This window comes from Rhinolophus sinicus, linkage group LG15, assembly GCF_036562045.2.
Source record: "Rhinolophus sinicus isolate RSC01 linkage group LG15, ASM3656204v1, whole genome shotgun sequence".
In the NCBI taxonomy this organism is placed as follows: Eukaryota; Metazoa; Chordata; class Mammalia; order Chiroptera; family Rhinolophidae; genus Rhinolophus; species Rhinolophus sinicus.
In genome coordinates this window covers 31,569,843-31,590,514 of record NC_133764.1, presented here as the reverse complement: position 1 = coordinate 31,590,514, position 20,672 = coordinate 31,569,843, and the positions used below count along the sequence as shown (strand labels likewise).

General features: G+C 39.7%; 1 protein-coding gene across 18 annotated transcripts in view; it reads left to right on the top strand.

Annotated features, from left to right (window-relative positions):
• The window catches only part of ABCA9 (ATP binding cassette subfamily A member 9), a 50,246-nt gene that overhangs the window by 27,059 nt on the left and 2,515 nt on the right, over positions 1 to 20,672 (top strand). For all 18 annotated transcript variants that reach the window (XM_019732841.2, XM_019732842.2, XM_074319419.1 and 15 more), the window contains 17 exons: positions 168 to 301; positions 1,424 to 1,561; positions 5,048 to 5,155; positions 6,312 to 6,485; positions 6,671 to 6,784; positions 7,607 to 7,726; positions 10,301 to 10,369; positions 10,802 to 10,893; positions 12,091 to 12,211; positions 12,805 to 12,922; positions 14,030 to 14,121; positions 16,190 to 16,350; positions 16,725 to 16,800; positions 16,874 to 16,968; positions 17,888 to 18,007; positions 18,201 to 18,341; positions 19,451 to 19,530. In XM_019732841.2, the coding sequence (XP_019588400.2) occupies positions 168 to 301; positions 1,424 to 1,561; positions 5,048 to 5,155; positions 6,312 to 6,485; positions 6,671 to 6,784; positions 7,607 to 7,726; positions 10,301 to 10,369; positions 10,802 to 10,893; positions 12,091 to 12,211; positions 12,805 to 12,922; positions 14,030 to 14,121; positions 16,190 to 16,350; positions 16,725 to 16,800; positions 16,874 to 16,968; positions 17,888 to 18,007; positions 18,201 to 18,341; positions 19,451 to 19,530 (1,953 nt within the window). The remainder of the gene's footprint in view (positions 1 to 167; positions 302 to 1,423; positions 1,562 to 5,047; positions 5,156 to 6,311; positions 6,486 to 6,670; positions 6,785 to 7,606; positions 7,727 to 10,300; positions 10,370 to 10,801; positions 10,894 to 12,090; positions 12,212 to 12,804; positions 12,923 to 14,029; positions 14,122 to 16,189; positions 16,351 to 16,724; positions 16,801 to 16,873; positions 16,969 to 17,887; positions 18,008 to 18,200; positions 18,342 to 19,450; positions 19,531 to 20,672) is intronic.

Sequence of the window (20,672 nt, the reverse complement as noted above, 5' to 3'; positions counted from 1 at the left end):
CTGTAGCATCAATTCTGCCTTTTGAAGGAAATCCTTAGGCAGTCATTATGGTAAACTTTGAGTGACACCATTTAGTTTTTTGTTTGTTTGTTTGTTTTTGTTTTTTAATATGACTTGACTTTTGTTTTACTTCATTTTTGCTTCTTCTGATCTTTACTTCATGGTAGGGTCAAGCATTGAAAACTTTATACATTCACTGAGACAACAGAACATAGCTTTGGACGTGGATGCCTTGGGAACTAGAAACGGTCCAAATGAGCCGTCATACAATGGTGCTATCACCGTGTCAGGTGATGACAAGGTATGCTCGCCTCCAACTGCTGCATCTCACCCACGATGGCTCATGAACATGCAATTTGAATAAGACATGTCAACTGACGTAAAAGGTCAATTTGACACAAACAGATGGCATATTTCTCATTTTCAGAGGAGAAGCTGGACTACAATTATTTGCCCACAGCCTCCATATGACAGCATATAATGAAATACTGTTCGATTTTGTTCCTTATTGCATTACATGCACCTCTATAATTAATAATGAATTTAAATCTTACTAGCAATTATAGTCTATGCCAATCATTAATTTAAATCTTATTTGCAAAGGACTCAAATGACATTTTGATGAATCCTCCAAACATAAATCTGATTAATGCCTATTATGTACTCCAGCTCTGGTTACCAAAAAAAAATTATTAGTTCTTAGGTTTTTACAGTAGATTTTTGTATGCTTTTTTTTATGAGGGAAAAGCTCAAGTCCTACCTGCTAAACTTTACACAAAAGGGTCAAATCTTTAGATAAATATATATGCTCAACTATCTGATGTTAAAAAAAAAAAAGCCCTAGTTTCCTGAAGCTCCAAGTGTGGTTCATGAGTCAGTATCATTGGATCACCTGGGAGCTTGTTAGAAATGCAGAATCTCTGCATTGTAAAATGAATTTAAAATGTCATTTGAAAAGAGATTGCCCATGCAACATTGCTCTTGCAAGCTCAGTATTTGTGAAAATCTATGTTTTTGTTACAACAGCTACCTGCCTCCAGCTTTCCAAGTGTCCACATATTCATTAGTTGTAAAATGAATGTATCCCATTTTGAAACAAAGACTACTACCATTTCAAAGTGAGGGTGCATTAAGGAGTTTTATAGTGTCACTGCTGAAAATCATGTGAGGCGCTTCATTTTGTGAGGGTTTAGGCATAAATAGTCACATGGCTGATGCTATGGTGAGTAAAGACCAAAATACTGGATTTCTTGCAGGATATTGGGACTTAATCAAATAATATTAGTGATGGTGATATTAATCACATCCAATGCATTAGCCTTATCGTATTGTCAATAATTTGAATGATTTTCTACCATATTTTTTCATTAAAATTTTGTACTGGCTCTCTATGGACTTAGAATGCATGTTTGTTTTATTTTAGGATCACAGATTTTCAATAGCATGCAATCCCAAAAGGCTGAATTGCTTTCCTGTCCTCATGGAAATCATTAGCAATGGACTACTTGGGGTTTTTAATTCTTCAGAACACATTCAGACTTACAGAAGCACATATTTTGAAGTAAGTATAATATTTTCTCAGTTTTCCTGAGCCACAAGAAGTTTTCAAGAATGTATTTGAAATGCTGAAATAACACCGTTACTTTTGATGAACTTTTATTTTGAATAAGTTTATTTTTTTATTGTTATTATTTTTTTAAAGATTACTCCTTTAGCATAGGGAATAAAATCAATACGTTTTATATACATATAAGTCACCGTATATGTGTTTATACAGAGGTGCCAAAAAAATGTACACACATTTTAAGAAAGGGAAGCTGCGTTAAAATTGTCATACTCAATATATACCGATAACAAAATAGATGAATACATGTCACGTTTGACTTCTACAATTGCAAGAGGTGCTCAAAGTGGTTCCCGTCAGCGTCCAGACACTTCTGATTATGGCAAACTATTGCTTGAGCAACACTGACCAAAATATTGTATACATATTTTTGGCACCCCTGGTATATATACATGCATATATGCATACACACGGTATTTAGCAATAATTGTATTACATTATAACCTTGATTGGATGACTTAGGGTGAATGGAACAGCAGAAGATACAATTAATTGGGAAAAATAAATGATGACTTTTGGTCTTAAATCTGTCACCATCTGTGGCCCTAAAGAATGGGGCCCTAGTTGAATCAGCCAGAATCTTAAAGGCCAGACGGTGTGGCCTCCTTAACAACTGACTCTGTAGGCCCTGGCTCACCAATCCCCAAAAAAGTACAGATGAAAGGTTTCTTAAGAAGTAACTGAGACGATGTGAGAGCACCATGTTTAGTTGGCCAAGTTATTGTAGAGATGAGCGGTAAGACACATACACGTAGAAAACCATAAGCACTCAGTAAATTGCACTCATTATCGCTATTGCTGTTATGTTACTTTTCTTGGGAATGCCTCAAGTGTCCGTTCCAGAACATTCAGCTTTGAGTAGATCAGGAAACTGGCTGAATTAGAAAGAGAAGCAGTTCTTGTCTGAAATCTAATTTTCCAGGCCTGCTCAGACCCTTTGAGTCGGCATCTCCATAGGGAGGAGGGTGCGCACGTCTCTATCTTCACGTCATCTCTTTCGTCTCACTATGTTGACTCCCCCTTTGCCTTCTGTAGTGACATCTTGGGCAGATTCTGTAGCTTCCTGGTCAAATCTGTTGCCACGAATTACTCCAGTGCTGTCAAAAACTTCAATTTCCTGTCCAATTCAAACACTACAGAGTACACTTGTAGCCTAAGAGACATGGACAGGGGTGGGGAGTGGTGGTGTGATTTGTTCTTTCATTCTTCTTTATAGTCTAACATCCTGGAGTAGAAAGGAGAGCGTGACTTCATTCCGCAACACCCCCCACCCACCCCTTTCTCTCCCTTCTGAATAACATGCTGCTGGGGCTGGGATCAGAAAGGAAGGGTAGTGAGATCAAGGTAGAAAGAAGGGGTGCTACTTTCTCTAGTTTTATCTATTACGGGTATCTTCTACGTATGTGGTCACCACACACAGCCTAAGGGACCTGTGCGATTCTTTGGGGGTAATGTTTATCTTTGACCACAAACCCTTCTGCAGATGAAGACACACTCAATACTGCAGAGCAGAATTTCTGCAGAGAAGTCCCCACCGTCAAGCTTTCCCCAGTTTTCGTTGTTCATTGATGTGGCTAGCTAGCATCCAGGCAGTTGAGCAACTTCTGCCCCAGCTTTAACCTCTGTGCTTCTTCAGAAAGAGCTATAGGAACTGTTGAGCACCTCTTGCACACTGTTTGAAAGCTATAGAGATTTGGGGTGTGATGGGGGTTGCCCCGTCTTCTCCATAAGCCCGCACACCATTGTCCTCACAAGTCACATTTCAGTAGGCATCTAGCCTTCTGAAATCTCTAGGATAGAAACAGCTGTCTCTCTGTTTATGTGGGGCCCCACATTAACCTCAAATATTTAGAACATTTACCATGTGATATACTATTTAAATGTTCTAACAAGGCTTTGATTATTATTATTATTATTACTATTACTATTTAGCTGAAGAACCTGCAGCATATAGAGGTACTGATATGTTTCATTAGCTATTATATTCGAAGAGACTAGTCAATTATCTGGATAACCACAAATAAAGTGGTTCTAAGAATGAGCAAATCACCTGACCTGAGTTATTCCCTTTAACCAGATGTATGAACTACAAAATGTTTGCTACCCACCAGCCCAGCTGACCTTGAGTTCATGTGTAGATAAATTCTCTTTGAATTACCCCTACTGATTTCCCCGTCCAACTCCTGGTATTCTCCTATTTCTGTGAGCCCATTTTCTGTGATCCTAAAGCACAGAGCTCACTGTAGCGTCTGACCCCACTCAATGACCTTAACCATCTAGCAGAGGGTCCTGAAGTGTTCCCAACCAGCCACTCTTGCATGTTCTCACCTGACCAAACTACCCAGTTGATATCAAGAGTCTTTCTGTGGGTCCCTCCAGGCTGAGCACTACAGAACTCTATGGGTGGGTATAATCTAACATGGACATAACCTGTGCTTTATGAATCAGCTTGTGAGTAAGGGGGCTGGCTGTTGATACTAATTGTGAATCCTCCATCCCCAGAGATCTTCCATATCTGGAAAGTCAATAAGGGTGACAGGTAAAGATGTGAAAGGGGTGATGGGGTCCTTGGTGTCCTTTGCTCCCCTTCCAGGGCCTCACCTCCACATATGTATCTATATTCAGGCAGTTTTATGTGTTGGAAGAGCTCAGGGGGACACTGAGTTTTAGGAGGGGCAAATAGAAGAGAGCAATAAGGAGATCTCAAAACTCATGATACCTGACCTCAGATGACTTGCAGTATAGTAAGGCCATAGATCATATCAAACTGACCATAGATCAAATCAAAGCTTCCAGCAAAACCCAAGGCTCTCTTTAACTTGCACAGGATTTTGAAATTTTTAAAATTCAGTGCCTTCATATGGAGCCTGTGCTGACCACTTTTCTCCAAGCCCCATCACTTTTATTTCCTCACATCCCACCTACTCATTAATTTATAATCTACCAGGCCCCCGAAGGCATTGGAATATAAGAGTATGCATTATGTTGAGCCAGAGGGACAATTCTTCAGAAATGTTGAACTGAACTGATCTGGCACCAATTTCTAAAAGTGGCTCAATGGCTCCTCCATTGACAGTTCACAAACTCTATTTGTCTATTCAAACATCTGCCTAGATGTCGTCATCATAAAGTCAGAGAGCAGAAGTCTTGTGCTTCCCTTACAAGGTGTGAACTGTGGGACCTTAGCCAATTCATACAACCGGTGGCGTTTGCCTCTTCATGAGGAAATCGGGATGCATATTCCAAGTGTCCAGGTTGTTACAGCTCATGACTGAAAATGAACGTGGATAAGAAGTTGTGAACAGAACCTTGGGAAGTACTTTTGGTGGTCAGACTGATGTGTTTCTCTGAGTGATTTAGTTAAGAAAATACCAATGAACCATGTACTCAATTGCCATCAACTAATGTTCTGCATAATTTCAGGAACGCATGTCTGATGAATATGGGTACATGAGTAATGCCTTCTTCTGGATCCCTGTGGCAGCTTGTTTTACTCCTTACATTGCGATGGGCAGCATTGGAGACTATAAAGTAAGTAGAGTGAACACACTCTTTACATGTTCTTAATACACAGAGAACCCGCCCCCATCTTATGACCATAACTTTATAAGTAGGTCGTACACCTAATTTATGTGCCTGAAACAGTGAACAGTCAAGCATTTTCATAAAAGTTTGGCAAATATGAAAAATATGCTATTTTTCTTAAACAAATCTGAGACCTCTCAGGAAGGACAGTTTAGGAGATATCATCGTGTAACAAGAATGGCAATTTCATCTGGTACATCACTTAGAGTTTTATTTCTAGACACTTACCTGCTGCCATCCCCTCGCTCAGTGATGGTTTCCACTTCCTGATTGGTGGTAAAGTTAAACTCAAGCAGCCCTAACCAACTCACTCCAGCACTTTGGTTTATCATTGAAAAAGACTGTCCCTTTGAAGCTCCATTTTTCTGATGCTTTTATAAAAATTCAAGAAGCCTGTACCAGAATCCTTCTGCCTCTCCTCCTCACTAAAAATAAACATCCTCAGAGCAGGAATATTTTTCTCTAAATTCCACCTACTCCATTGTTACTCACCTATGTAAATCATGATTACCTTTTATTCTTTTACTTTTGACTAAAACCTACAACCGCTTCCTGCGATAGTGGCCAGATTAAGCAAATATTAATAAAATTACAGATACCAAGTTAAACTTTGATATCAGATAAATAATGAGTCATTTCTTTTAGTATAAGTATGTCCCAAATATTGACTGGGACATACTTATACTTTAAAAAATTGGTGTTTATCTAAAATTCAAATTTAACCGGCTGCCCCATGATATTGTTACCATTTTCTCCTTGACCTTCATAACCAGCTAACGGTGAATTCATGCAATATACTTTCAAAATGTATCTGGAATCTTTCCGCATTCCTCTGTCTCTCTTACAACATCCTAGTCAGGGCCACTGTCCCCTCTCTCCTGGATGAGCTCAACAGCCTCCCTAATTATAATATTTAATTATTACTGAAGCAGGAGTGTGGCAAGTGAAATTCATTTACTAAATCAGCATAATGTATAAAAGGGACATGGAGAACACAAATGCTTTTGTGACTACATATTTGCAATTTCTCATCCTCAACTACGCAGGACCTTTTGATGACTCTTCTACTTCTTTCTTTCTTTATTTCTTTTTTTTCAATCAGAAAAAAGTTCACTCCCAGCTACGAATTTCGGGGCTCTTCCCTTCTGCTTACTGGTTTGGGCAGGCGCTGGTGGATGTCCCACTGTACTTCTCGGTCCTCCTTGTAATGCAAATAATGGATTATATTTTTAACCCAGAGGAAATTGTATTTGTAATTCAAAACCTGTTATTTCAGGTAAGTGGCTGAAATGATGAGATGGTTTTATCAGATGATTTTAATGAACACTGCAACATTATTGATCTTAAACCAAAGAACTTCAAATGACTTTTGCTATAGCATAGTTTGGAAAGTTCAGGTTTAAGTATGAATATTTTTCCTAGGTAGCATTTGCCTTATCCAATCTTAATATTCTATTTCAGATCCTGTGCAGTATTGGATATGTCTTATCTCTTATTTTCTTGACATATGTGATTTCATTCATTTTTCGCAATGGGAAAAAAAATAGTGGCATTTGGTCATTTTTCTTCTTTATTGTAAGTATACATACACTGCATATAATTTTACTGTTAAGCCACTTTAAATAATTTTAAGACCATATATTTTAATCTTTGTACTAAGAAGAATAGTAAATTAATATTGCTCTCTAGAAAATTCTAATTATTTTAAGATAAGCATAGACATGTATAAAATATGCTGTATGTATGGGTGTACACCATTTATAAACTATGAGCTCAAACATGGCTTCAAGTGTAATCTGTCACCTGAGTTAGAGACTTCTATCAACAGTTAACCTGTGATTTCACTTGAATATTTAAAAAACGCCTCAATGATCACATATGTAAAATATAACCCTTTCCTCAATCCTATTCTTCTTGGTCTCTTAACGTATCACATTATTACAGCACAATCTACCCAGATAATTGCTTATACCAGAAGTCTAGACTTATCTTTGATTGCTACCTCTTTGTTTCTTCTCACATCCAGTCCATTTGCATACCCTTTAGACTCGATATTTCTCAAGTCTGTTTGGTGTCATTTCTCAAGTAAGTCCCAGCCTTACTGCCACAGCCATTGTCAGAATCTGAATTTAGCAAGAACTCCCACTGAGTTGTATGTATATTGAATTTGAGAAACCCTGTTGTGTTTTAAAAATTTCATACTCAATCCAACACAGAATTGTGACATAATCCAGTGCTGCAGAGAAAAAAAATAATAATGGTGGCAGTACTGACTTGCGGAGTGAGATAGAAATTGAAAGTAAGAATATTTACAAGATGAATTCCCACTCTCTTGAAAAACATCCTAAAATTCAGTTTGTTACACCTTAGTGAAGCTGTACTGTGTATTTATTTTAGATCACCATCTTCTCGATAGTCGCTACTGATATAAATGAGTATGGATTTCTAGAGCTGTTGTCCTGTACCATATTAATACCGCCATTCACACTGATTGGCTCTCTATTCATTTTTTCTGAGGTAAGTTATTTCACTCCTATCCTAGGGCTCACAAAAGGTATGGCCATTGAAGACAGCCTTGAATATTGTCAAAATGTAGGTAGAGTCTTTAGCTGTATAAAGTCTGAGGTCTCTGCCTTCCGAAAGTCAGTTCACTTACCACGGGTAAGAGTCATGTTCTCCTTCATAGAAGTCCTTCCTGCCTTGGTTTGTGAAGGTTAGAGGCAACTCCACAGTAGTAGAATTTTATAGTTCTCACGATAAACCTCACTCCTGGGAAGAAATGAACCTCTTGGGAGGCTGATGAGGTGTGCTTCTTCTGTTAATATTGGACATGTTAGGTTTAAGTTTCCTCACAGAAACACAATGGGAAATATCAAGTAGCTAGTTAGATATATGAGTCTGAAATTCAGTATGTAGGGTTGTGTGGAGTTTGGGACTAAAGCTAAATACTTGAGATTCATTAGTATATAAGTCATAGTTAAAGCGATGGAACTAGATAATAAAACCCACAGAGTAAATATAGTTAGAATAAAAAATTGGCCAAGGATTTGACCTTGAACTCCAAAATTTAAACATTGGGAAAAGGAAGAGTCAGCAAATCAGTGTGAGAAGGGGCCTGTGAAGTAGGAGAAAAAATGAGGGACTGTCATGTGCCAGAATCTCTTCTCAGACACTCTCCTTAAATACTTAAAGTATCTATATATGTAAGGATGTGTGCCAGATGGCAATAAAGAATGTTTCAAAAAGGAGGGAATGATTCAACCATCAAATGAGAGATTTAGAAAGTTGACAACTGAGAAGAGACCATTGGATTTAACTGCATGGAAGTCATTGGTGATATTAACAAGATCGATTTCAATGAAAGGGTGAACACAATGCCTAATTAAGAGTGAACGTAGTAGAGAATGTGAGGTAAGGAAGGAGCACAGTGGGTATGAACGCATATTTCTAGGAGTTTTGCTAAAAAGAGTATCAGAGAGATGGAACAGTAGATGAATGAGAAAAAGAGATTTTTGTTTAAGATGGGAGATACTATACTGATATGAGAGAAATTTCTGAGGAAAAGAGAGATGGTATGGCTAAGAGGACATGACCTTGAAGAACTGGGGCGCGGGGGGGAATGGCATGCAGTACACAACCAGAGAGTTCAACTTCCATAAAAATAGGACCATTCCATTTATTTATCAAGATTGTGGCAGAGTGTATGAATACAGAGGCAGAGAGTTTAGTGGCTTTGATGGTAAAAAGATGCAACAATTCTCTTTTGATTGATTTTACTTTTTTTTTTAAGGATAGAGATGAAATTATCAAGTGAGAGTGAGGTGAAGAGAGGTATTGGGATTTTGAGGATGGAGGAGAAGAAGTAAACTACTCTTTCAGAGAATAGGGCAGTGGAATTGACAGGCAGTGCTAACGGACCTCTGCCCTGCTTTTCAAGTAAAATTAGCTAATCGAGTGTTTTTGTTATCACAGTCTGCTCCTCAGATGCAGGTCAGGGCAAGTGGAGGGTGGGGTTCAGTCAAGGTTAGTGTTTTGCAAAATGAGTCTGACAAAGAAAAGAAGGGAGCAGCGGTTGTGTATAAGGAGGAATTATAACAATGAACCACGGATTCTAAGTTAGGGAAGGAAGAAGTGAAGGAAATGAGGGGGTTTATGGACAGTGAAAAAGTGGTGGGATCAGTGGGTTAGAGGTTCACCAACTTCAAATTACAGAGTAAGGATCCTAGCGTAAGGAAACTGAAAAAAAAAGAGTAATGTGGTGACCGACGGAAAAGATTTGGGTCCCTGAAGTTGATTTTGGATCAGGTACAGTTGTTGGAAATGGGTAACCGAAGCACTTAGGAGAACAAGGTCATTTGAAATTATGTCAGGATCCTGGAAAATCATCCAATAAAAAAACAACAAAAAGAAAACCCACCATCATTTTAGTTGTTGGATGGCTGTGATGGTTAGAGATTTACTATATCAGTTTAAAGTTGCTCAGAAAATAAAACATCTTGGGAAATATAGCTCAAGAAACAAAATTGGCCCTCCACTCTTCATTCACTAGAGAGTTGGGGGATTTTTAAAAACGTATTGTATATCGAATGAAAGCCATGCACTTAAGTATATGAGTGTGAAACTCTAGGTGAAGAGCTTTGTTTTCAGCACGAGGGATTGTCAGGGTTTTTCTTGAGTGTCTGTAGCAATTGACAGAGCAATGTAATGGTCCTAGGGCTCCTGAGGAAGAAGAGAGAGAAAGGAATGTCAAGTTAGGGGAGAGGGTTGTCTTAAGACAAATCTTACCCATGGCTTCGATGGATCCCTCCAGCACCACCGAGGGTTCTCCTCGCAGGGCGAATCCCACTAACTCACAGTGTTAAATATAAACCCATCTGAGCCTATAGCCAAGCACAGGTTAATAATAGGTCACTGAGTGATGTTAAACAAAAGGAAGACACACTGCACATCAGAAATCGACTTTTACCTGATGCACAAGTGAGAATAACACAGGAGGCTGGCAAGGTCACTGAATGGGCATGAATTTGTCTTAATGTGTGATTAAGCAGTAGGTGAAGGGTCATCTAAACACATCTTCCCCTTATTTTACAGATTTCTCCTGATGCTGTGGAATATTTAGGAGCTTCAGAACATCATGTTTTATTTCTGGCATTGCTAATCGTAAGAAGACATTTGTATTTAAATGTCCTTGCATGAGGAGACACATTTGTATGCTTGCATTAAATTCAAATCTTAACTTTGGCACTTTAAGCATCTGAACACACACACACACACACACACACACCAACAAAGGCTTCAAATTCTGGACCACTATTTTTATAATGACCATCCTACACAATGTGCAGCTCAGACTCTCAACAGCATGAGCAGTACTGTTATCAACTTACTGTGACTATTTCTGTCATGGTTTTAGTGAAGAGCAGTGAAACGCCCTCTGAGAGCTTCATAGATTATTGAATACCTTGTCTTTCAAGCTTGTGAACATGTTATCAAATCTATTTTTACATATGAGCAAATTCCTTAAATCAGTTCCAATACTGAAATTGTTGTTTTCATGGTGATGCTAATTTTGGTTATTTTTTTCTCCCCCAGCCTTACTTTCAATTTCTCATTTTCCTTTTTGTTCTACGATGTCTGGAAATGAACTTTCGGAAGAAATCAATGAGAAAGGATCCTGTGTTCAGGTTGAGAGAATTCAAATAGATTTTCATATTTTTATTTTAATATTCATTGTTTAGAGACATTTTAACATGCTTAAATTAAATTGAGTAAAAATACTGTACAGGATTGTTTTTAAGGAACTGTGTAGTATACAAAATTATAATTTTTGGTACTTCAATGAGCTACAATCTAGTGAGAGAAGGCACATTAGCACACATAAGACACTGAAAGATTAAGGCAGATGATAATTTCACTGACGTACCAGAAGAAAGTTATATACAAGAGGTAGTATCTTGAAAATATTGGTAAATATAGGTAAGCAATTGAGTAAGTACAGCCAATCTGGGGAGGAGGAGGAGTCTGAGCAAACGGACAAATATTGGAATAAATGCCACCTTCCTATAGGTTCAAGAAGGCAGCTGGAATGAACTTGAAGGCTTGTGTGGGAGGTTAATGGAAAATTTAAATGAAGCTAGATATTGGAGGGTCCTGGAATAGGGAAGATTTTGCAAATTACACAATGGGAAACAGACAGGTGTGCTTTGAAAACCTTGCCTAACTCACAAAATATGAATCAAGCTCACATCTAATGTAGCTGGTCGAGTAGGAGAGTGACGAGATGACAGCCATGTCCTAGGAAATCATCTGACAGCAGCAATTTGGGATGCATGCGGCAGAGAGACAGGATTATTAGTAATCAGTGGTAGGGACGATGAAGGAAAGAATTATATTAGTAGCAGTCAAGAAAGTGATTCTAACACAAATTCCCAAGAAATGACAGTTTTAAGAAACAGGTGATTATAGTATATCTTGGATTTTCCAGGACACATGTCTGATTCCAAATATTTTGATCCATTGTTCTCACAAAGCCTTCAGAATTCCAAAATATCTATGTCAACATTACAGTTCCTAGATTCCTTTCTCATACAACCCTGCCCCCAAATCCTTGACCAGATTGTGCGTTCCATTTTATTATTTAAAAAGGAATTCACAACCAACAAGGAGAATAAAACTTAGGCAAAAAGCAAGAATGATGTAAAAGTGTCATCATTTAAATCATTGATGGAAATGGCTGTTTGCAAGGCAGAGGGTGGAGAGCAGAAAAATGGAGGTTGCTGTGCTCCCGGTTACGCAATCGATTCAAATAGTTGATAGCAGTACACAAAGAGTTCATTATTTCTGCTACAAGTTTTTCAACCGGAAACCTGCTTTGATTTTAGAATTTCATCAAGAAACCATGATGTTCTTCCAAACCCAGAAGAACCAGAAGGAGAAAATGAAGACGTCCAGATGGAAAGAGCTAAAACAGCAAATGCTGTGACTGTCCCAGACTCTGATGAGGTAGAACTACTAAAAATGCTCTTCATCAAATAACGTTGTCTGTCAGATAAAGCAAACAACTTTCTAATCTTACTTTTTGAAAAAACACTTTGAGGTTCTTTCTTCCTTACACATATAGCTCATTACTTGACTTCAGTAAATATGCCATGCCAGCAAAGATAAGAGAACACACACACACACACACACACACACATTAATTTACTTTTCAGGGTCACAGTTTTGGTAAGTAAAGCTAACTATCACAAAACCTAAGAAACACTTTATGAGTTTTATAAATTAACTAAAGCAATGCAGAGGAGTTCATCTGAGGTGTGTGTGTGTGTGTGTGTGTGTGTGTGTGTGTGTGTGTGTCTTAACAGACTTACTCATCTCATAAATGTCTGTATTCCTATTTTCATATGATTCAGTGGAAATGTCCTTTTGCTGCAGGAATATAGATTGGGAGAGTTCGTTTTAAAATGGTAGTTTCTAGGGGAAGAGCTGGTTCAACTCACTGATTTTGCACAGGGAAAGCTTTGGTTGGAGGGAGTATGGAGGACTCACTCATTTCAAGGTAAGAATAAAGCTCTGTTGCTATTTACTTGTCTTTCCAGAATCCAGTCATCATTGCCAGCTGCCTACGAAAGGAATACGTGCGGAAAAAGAAAAACTGCTTTGCCAAGAGGAAGAAAAAAGTGGCCACAAGAAATGTCTCTTTCCGTGTTAAAAAAGGTGGGAAACAGTAGTTCTGTTAGCAGAGCCACTTTGACCTCTGAAGATGAGGTCTTTTGAAAGGAATGCTATTCTCCACATCTGGGGCCATCATTGATAAACATGAAAGGCAGCCAACACATTAGCAGGCCGTTGCTGATTCATCCTGCTTAAAAGCCTCAGTTAGAAAAAGGGTTTTTCTTTGTGTGAGATGACAGTTATGTCTGTTCTGTTAAAAGAAACAAAAGAGCAACCACCACGAGAAAGGAGGCAGTCTTTATGTTAAGAAGGATGGTAGAGCTTTTTAAGTAGTAGCATTCATTTCACGGTAGGGAATGCTACACAGCAGGGAACTCACTGGGGTAGAGTAGCTCACGCTTCATTCCTAACTGCACATGTTGTGAAAGTGTCCGTACAATGCAATAGGCTTTGGAATCAAAATTTGTTTCAATTCCAGCTCAGCCTCTTATTGGCTGCATGACCTTGGCCAAGTTATTTATCCTCTTCACACCTTAGTTTTCTCACCTGTAAAAGGAAGGCAGTAATAACACTCAGGTTTGTGCGTGTGTGTGAGGAATAAGTGAAATAATGTGCATAGCACATTTGACTAGAGCTGGGTATATGGTGAGTCCTCAAATAGTATTGATGTAGGATGTTCCTTAGTGTATGCTGGGTTCAGAGTCTCATGGATCTGAAGAATGGATACATGGCCCAGGGAGAGGCAGAGAGTTGCACAGGAAGATAGTTTATTATAGCAAGCAAAGAGTTACAGATCCGAGCAGGAGGGGGTACCCAAAACTGGGATGCCCACTAGCTAAGGCAAAACGCTTGTGTTTATATGCCTTTATTTCTCCTTGGGAGGGGGATGTTGGAATGTTGGTTTCTATGGATACAGCATTTCTCAGACTTGCTCTACTGCTCAGCCTGGGGGAGACCTTTGAAACAACGCAGTTGCCCCAGCGCATGATTGAGGATATTTTTGCCTGGTACAGGTGTTTCATTTTTGCTCAGTCTACCAAGGAATGTCTAACTGTCTGATTTCATACTAACTAACCTGCCTCAGTATTTGGTTTCATTTTTATTGTAGTTACTTGCAGTCACAATTCTGAGCAGACCTTTTTCTTTCAGGTGAAGTTATCGGTCTGTTAGGACACAATGGAGCTGGTAAAAGTACAATGATTAAGATGATAACAGGGGACACAAAACCAACCGCAGGGCAGGTCAGTACCATACACAGGAATATGCTCATTAATGCTGCCCAGACCAAACGTTTTACACTGAATACTGATGACAATCTCAAAAATACATAGATGGATCCTTCCCTATTAATCACTGTGATTTATGCATTGAATGAAGAGGATTAATAAAACATTCTCGCTTTAATTCCAAGAATTGTTACTTGATGCTGGAAAGAGCTACATGTAATCTATGCTATGCCTTTTATTGAATGAAAAATCGAGATATTAAAAGGAACTATTTTGGTAAGTAAAGGTAAACATTAGCTTTACTGGAGGTCAGAGATCTTTGTTTTTTAAACTTATATATCCTGAGAACTTGTTGAATTGAATGCCAAGATTCAGGATTTATTCAGAAAATAGAGATTTTAGGTTAGAGGAAAAACTAGTCATTGTCTATATTCCAGAGAAAAAACTAGAACAGTGTGTATACCATTTGGCGGGATGCCCAGGCCGAGTTGGGGAAATGACGGACAGAGGTCCAAAGGACTACCACTGTGAAGGGGAAATGCTATTGATATTTGAGAGAAGCTTAAGGTCAGAGGGAGTATTCATGAAGAGGGGGCCACAGTGGTGTTGATGGTTATAGAAGTTTTCTAAATTGTCTTTCCATTTCCACCTTTGCCTCACAGAGCAGCCAGCATAGTCCTGAAAAAAGGCAAATGAGGTCACGTCACGCTCTTGCTCATAATCCTTTCATTAGAATTGATTCAAAACCTTCACCACAGAAGGGCCCTGCAAGATCTGGACTCTATCGACCACCTTTCACACCACTCCCCCTGCTCACATTGGTCTTGGGTGGTCTTTCCACCACAGGGTCTCTGGGCTTGTTTTTCCTGTGACTAGAGTGCCCTTTCTTAGCTTTTCATGTGCTTGGTTATCCTCTTCTCATCATCTGGAAATTTACTTCCCAAAATCCCTACCCTTGACTACACAAGGAGCTAAACTGTATTCTCCCTTTTATTCGTCAGCACATTTATTTCCTTGAAAGTATGAAGCAGGAGCTATACTTCCTTCATGGATGTGTTACTTGTTTATTTTCTGTTTCTCTCTCTAGATTGAAAGCTCTATGGGGCCAGGTTAACTAGGTCCCTCCTTTTTTGTATTGAGCAGAGACAATGTAGCATCGAGGTCAAGGGCTTAGATTCTGAAGGTAGACTTAGTTTCACCTCCCAGGTTTATGTGGTATGATCTGCAAGTTTCTAACTCTATGCACATATTAGTTTTCTCATATGCAAAATGGGGATGATAAAACACCTCAGTCATATTGGGTTTTGCTAAGGATAAAGTAATTCAAAACATACAGAATGCTTAGATTCTGGCACATAGTAAGCACTGGTGCACGTTTCCTCTTATTATTATTGTATAGAAAGTATCTGGGTCATAAAAGTAATAAATGCTATCATGTATTTATTGGGTCCTATGTGCCAGACTACTGCTTTTCATTTATTACCTTAGTTCAGGATTTCTCAAGCTTGGTACTGGTGATACTTTGTTCCAGATCATTTTTATTGTGAGAAACTCTTTGTTCATTGTAGGCAATATGGCAGTGTCGCTGGCCTGTACTCACTAGATCCCAGTAGCACTCCAGTTGTGACAATGACTCCAGGCATCACCAAATATCCCCCAGGAGGAGGATTACCCATAATTGAGAAAAACTGCCTTATTTAATCCTCACAATAAAACTTGTGAAACACATTCTACAGTTATAGCCATTTTACCATTGGGAAAACAGAATCTTCAATAAGTATGTGTCCCTTTGAATGTTTGGATCAATGAATGAAGTCAAACAATGAACAACCAAATAAGCAAACTTAAATTCAGCCATGGACTTGATAATAAAGTCTAAACTATAATAGAGGGCTAAAACAATGTGGAATAGCTGCCTTTTGATTTATGGAGTTTCTGTGATCTTTTCCCAGAGCTAAGCGATTCCTTATTTACTTTTGTACTCTTGGCAACCATGTGTCTAAGAGGAGGACATCATTGAAATATACTCACTAACACACACACATAATTTTGGACAGAATGTGAGACTGAATTTTTTGTGTAGGTGATTTTGAAAGGGAGCAGCGAAGGGGACCCCCTGGAGTTCCTGGGGTACTGTCCTCAGGAGAACGCGCTGTGGCCCAACCTGACGGTGAGGGAACATCTGGAGGTGTTTGCGGCCGTGAAAGGGCTGAGGAAAGCAGATGCTGCCGTAGCCATCACACGGTACATGGGGGAGACACTCCCATTCTCTGCTAGGGGATGTGACAGCTTCGCACAGAATTAAGGAAGGGAGATTCTAACTGATGGCTCCCTGTGTGTGGGAGAAGACTTGGTCATCTCGACCCCAAATTCAGTGCTGCTTTCTATCACGTTAAACATGGAGAGAAAAAGTTCATTGATTATTCTTAATATGGAAAGAAATCACTGAAAATATGAGTTTACATACCATGAAAGGGCCATACAGTGTCCTAGATGGCTTCAATTTTAAAATCCCTCTGAATACTCTTAAAAAGAATTCTCCACTGTAGTCTTCTGTTTTGCCCATTCTCCCACACCTTGTGCAGGGGACATGTGGGTTGACTCAATGTGTCCTTCAGGTTGGTGGATGCGCTCAAGCTGCAGGACCAGCAGAGGCGTCCGGTGAAGGCCTTATCCGAGGGAATCAAGAGAAAGGTAGGGGCGGGGCTCGGTGTTACTCTGCGCAGCCCACAGATCGGGGCCAGATGTGCTGTTCCTCTCGTTCCAGCTGTGCTTCGCGCTGAGCATCCTCGGAAACCCGTCGGTGGTGCTGCTGGACGAGCCGTCCACCGGGATGGACCCCGAGGGGCAGCAGCAGATGTGGTGAGGAGACACCATGAGCAACCCAAAGTGAATTTATTCATCCTGTCACAACTGACTTTCAAAACAGTTTTATTTATAAAGTGAAAGACAGCTGCATTATCAGGAAAAGCAATATGAAGGGGGGAAAAATCTGATAGCATATCGAAGCCAATTTTTATTGAGGAGAGAAAGATATTCCAGTAATCTGATACCCTAAGAATTTCATTTTCATCTTAGATCTTTTGGGTATGCATGGCCCGTTTTTGTACTCAATCATATAAATCTATGTTAAGTTTTACATTTTTCAGCAACATCACCTGATACATAATTCTTACAGAAGAAAAAAATTTCAACTCCGAAATATATTCTTGAATTATTTTAGAAATATTCTGAAATTTGTCATTGTGTACTTTAGGATATATGTTATTACTCACATACCGTGTTTCGCCGAAAATAAGACCTAGCCAAACAATCAGCTCTAATGTATCTCTTGAGGCAAAAATTAATATAAGACCCAGTCTTACTTTACTATAATATAAGACCGTGTCATATAATATAATATAATACCAGATCTTATATTAAGTTTCGCTCCAAAAGACGCATTAGAGCTGATTGTCTGGCTAGGTCTTCAGGTAAACAGGGTACCTTTAAATAAGTTCTCATTTTCTATCTTTCTCCTTACTGCCTTCTCATAAATGTTCTTGAAATTCAGCATTTTTCTGAACAATATCGTTCTCTAAATTCAGCCCAAGCTAGGCTCTGAATTATGCACCCTAACCCACTGTTTGGTTAGTTCCATGCCTGTTGTCCCTCCAAAATCCTTTCTTTGTCTACTTTGAATTCACTAATTGTTTCTTATGTGCCAGTGGAAACTTCCTTCCATTTTTTTCGTATTATCTTGAGCATTCCCGCTAGTAACGTTCCCTTGACCTAACTTTAGGCAGGCGATCCAGGCCACCTTTAGAAACACGGAGAGGGGTGCCCTCCTGACCACCCATTACATGGCAGAGGCTGAGGCCGTGTGTGACCGCGTGGCCATCATGGTGTCCGGAAGGCTGAGGTGGGTGCCCACGCTTGGACCCCTAGTATGCCCTGAACAGGGGACATTTCCCTGTAAACGGTTATCCCTGGGAGAAGCAGGAGAGGCGGGCTGCTCAGGCTCTACCTGGCCCTGCCCTGGCCTCCAGAGGCCAAAAATCACTAGTGGGAGCTTTCAACCCTTTCCTTGCTTGACCTCATCCTCCTCCATCCAGGTGTATCGGTTCGATCCAGCACCTGAAGAGCAAATTTGGCAAGGATTACCTTTTGGAGATGAAGGTGAAGACCCTGGCCCAAGTGGAGCCCCTCCACACCGAAATTCTGAGGCTTTTCCCCCAGGCTGCCCGGCAGGACAGGTAAACACAGGTGGTGTTCTGTTTTATTTTGGTCTTTGTTTTGTTTTCCTGTTATGGTGATGAGAAATAAAAACTTTATCTTCTCATTTTTTAACAACTTTATGGTGATTATGAGTACTTTAACTGCTAGAGAAAGGCCCCAATCCAAGGGACACCCCAGGAGGGAAATAAGAGAACAAAGTGCTTATTTGGAAGCTGATTCTTATAAGAGAATTAGTGTTCCCAGGGGCCTCTATGATATGCCAGGTACTAATGTGTGCACGTACCTAGTTCATCTCAGTGGTCCTTTCTACAGGTAAAACTACCCCTTTTAAACCATTTTGCCGCAACAGTTGGATATATCCGAATGAATATTTCCATCCGCTGGCTACGGATGGAAACTTCCAGAAAGGAAGTTTAGGGAAGCAGATGTACATTTCTCTATATTTTTGTGTTTTTCAAGAATGAATAACAATAGGAAATTTTTATATGTAAAAATAATGTTTATATACAAAGCAGCTCAAATTGTTATTATTAAATGCCAAAAAAATAGTCAAAATATCAATTTTTTACTTTTTTGTGGATTTCTGACACATTTTGAAAAAACAAACTTGAACTCAATTAGCACAGCGAAAGAATTAAGCAAGATCACCAGTATAAAGCCCACACCCAGTACCAGGCATTAGTCAAAGCTCAGTAGATGGTGTCTCTTAGCATTTTTATTATTTTCAGTAACAGCACTTGAGGCTCAGGTAGGTTAGATAATGTGAAATAAGCCAGGTCGACCTGGTTCCTTTGAGTTAAATGGTATTTTCGTCTCAGTGGGAAAGAAGGATAAGAAATCCTGCGTCTTCTCTTCTTGAGACATAGGCGCTGCAGGTTTCTTCCTCTTTGTCTCCCATTCCTCCCTCGAAAGAAATGGAGCCTCCCTACGTCTTCTAATGTTTCTGCTTTTAGTAAGTTGACTTCTTGTGGATCGAAGAGCATTCACACTGTGGCTGTCTCCAACTCTATACAGACGTGTGCACGTAAACGAATTACCGACGACACTGTTGCTCCTTTTTAGGCATGTGCCTGTCGGTGGGTGTGTTCTGGAAACGCGGGGTTCAGTCTCACTCTTTTCCCTGCAGGTATTCCTCTCTGATGGTCTACAAGTTGCCTGTGGAGGATGTGCAACCTTTATCACAGGCATTCTTCAAACTGGAGATAGGTAAGGGCGACTGTTTAGAGATCAGACTCGGAAACAGCTGAATTCAGATCTTGTGTAAAACCAATATAATGAACATAAAATTGTGGTATTATACCATAAATAAGTTATTAAGACTTTTAATCCAGTTGTTCTCAACTAGGGGCGGTTTGGCAATATCTGGGATATTTTTGGTTGCCATGACTGGGGGTGGAGTTGGGGGTGGGGGGTGCAACTGGTATCTAATATAATAGGTCAATGACAAAGATAATGTTAAATATCCTACAAGGCACAGGTCAGCCTCCTCCCACAACAAGGAATGATTGGCCCCAAGTGTCATCAGTGCCAAAGTTGAGAGACCCTGTCCTAATCTAATGAGGCTCTCATTCGAGGGAAGAGGCCAATGGCATTTGGGGCTAGAGGTCCACCAATTCATACAAACAGAAAGATGCACATTGGGTTTGGTCTCTGTACTCTTTGACAGCATTAGACACTGAGGGGTTAGATGATAGCATTAGATGACAAGAGGTTCCTCTCTGTAGAGCTGGGCTAAGCCATAACTCTTTTCTAGGCTCTTAGATTCTGAGCTAAGATTTTGATTTTTGCACTCTGTACCAATCTCTAATGGACTAAGTTTTTGCCTCTCACACCGCTGTATGAAATCTGATAAAAAGCTGAATGCCTTTCCCCTCTTCTTGGTCTGTACATATTTTGCCTCTCGTCTGTCATTAGAAGCCCCAGGCACCCTAGTTCTTAAAGAGATTCTTCCCCTTGAGACAAGGTTAAGACTTAAGATTTCCCCAGACAGTTTTCCTTTTCACTTTCTGATTCTGCTGGTAACCTTCACTCTATGGTCTATGGGTCTATTTTCCATACTGACCATTTTAGCCTTTTGATCAACTTTGCATCATTCCCATGGGAAGGATTCCCACGCGGGCTCTGATCAACAGGAAAGGCTTTATAACTAATTTAGAAGCAGGGAGGGAGCTGTTCCAGAAAGGCTGCCTCCCTGCAATACAATGCTGCCTTTTCTTAAGAGCCTTCTAATGTTTCTGCTTTCAAAAATGCTCCCTCCTTCCTTGAATTCCTTCCGATGTGCTTAATTTGCTGAAACTGACGTTCTTACTGGGCAGGGGGGAACAACTTTTTATCAGTTTCCTACCCCA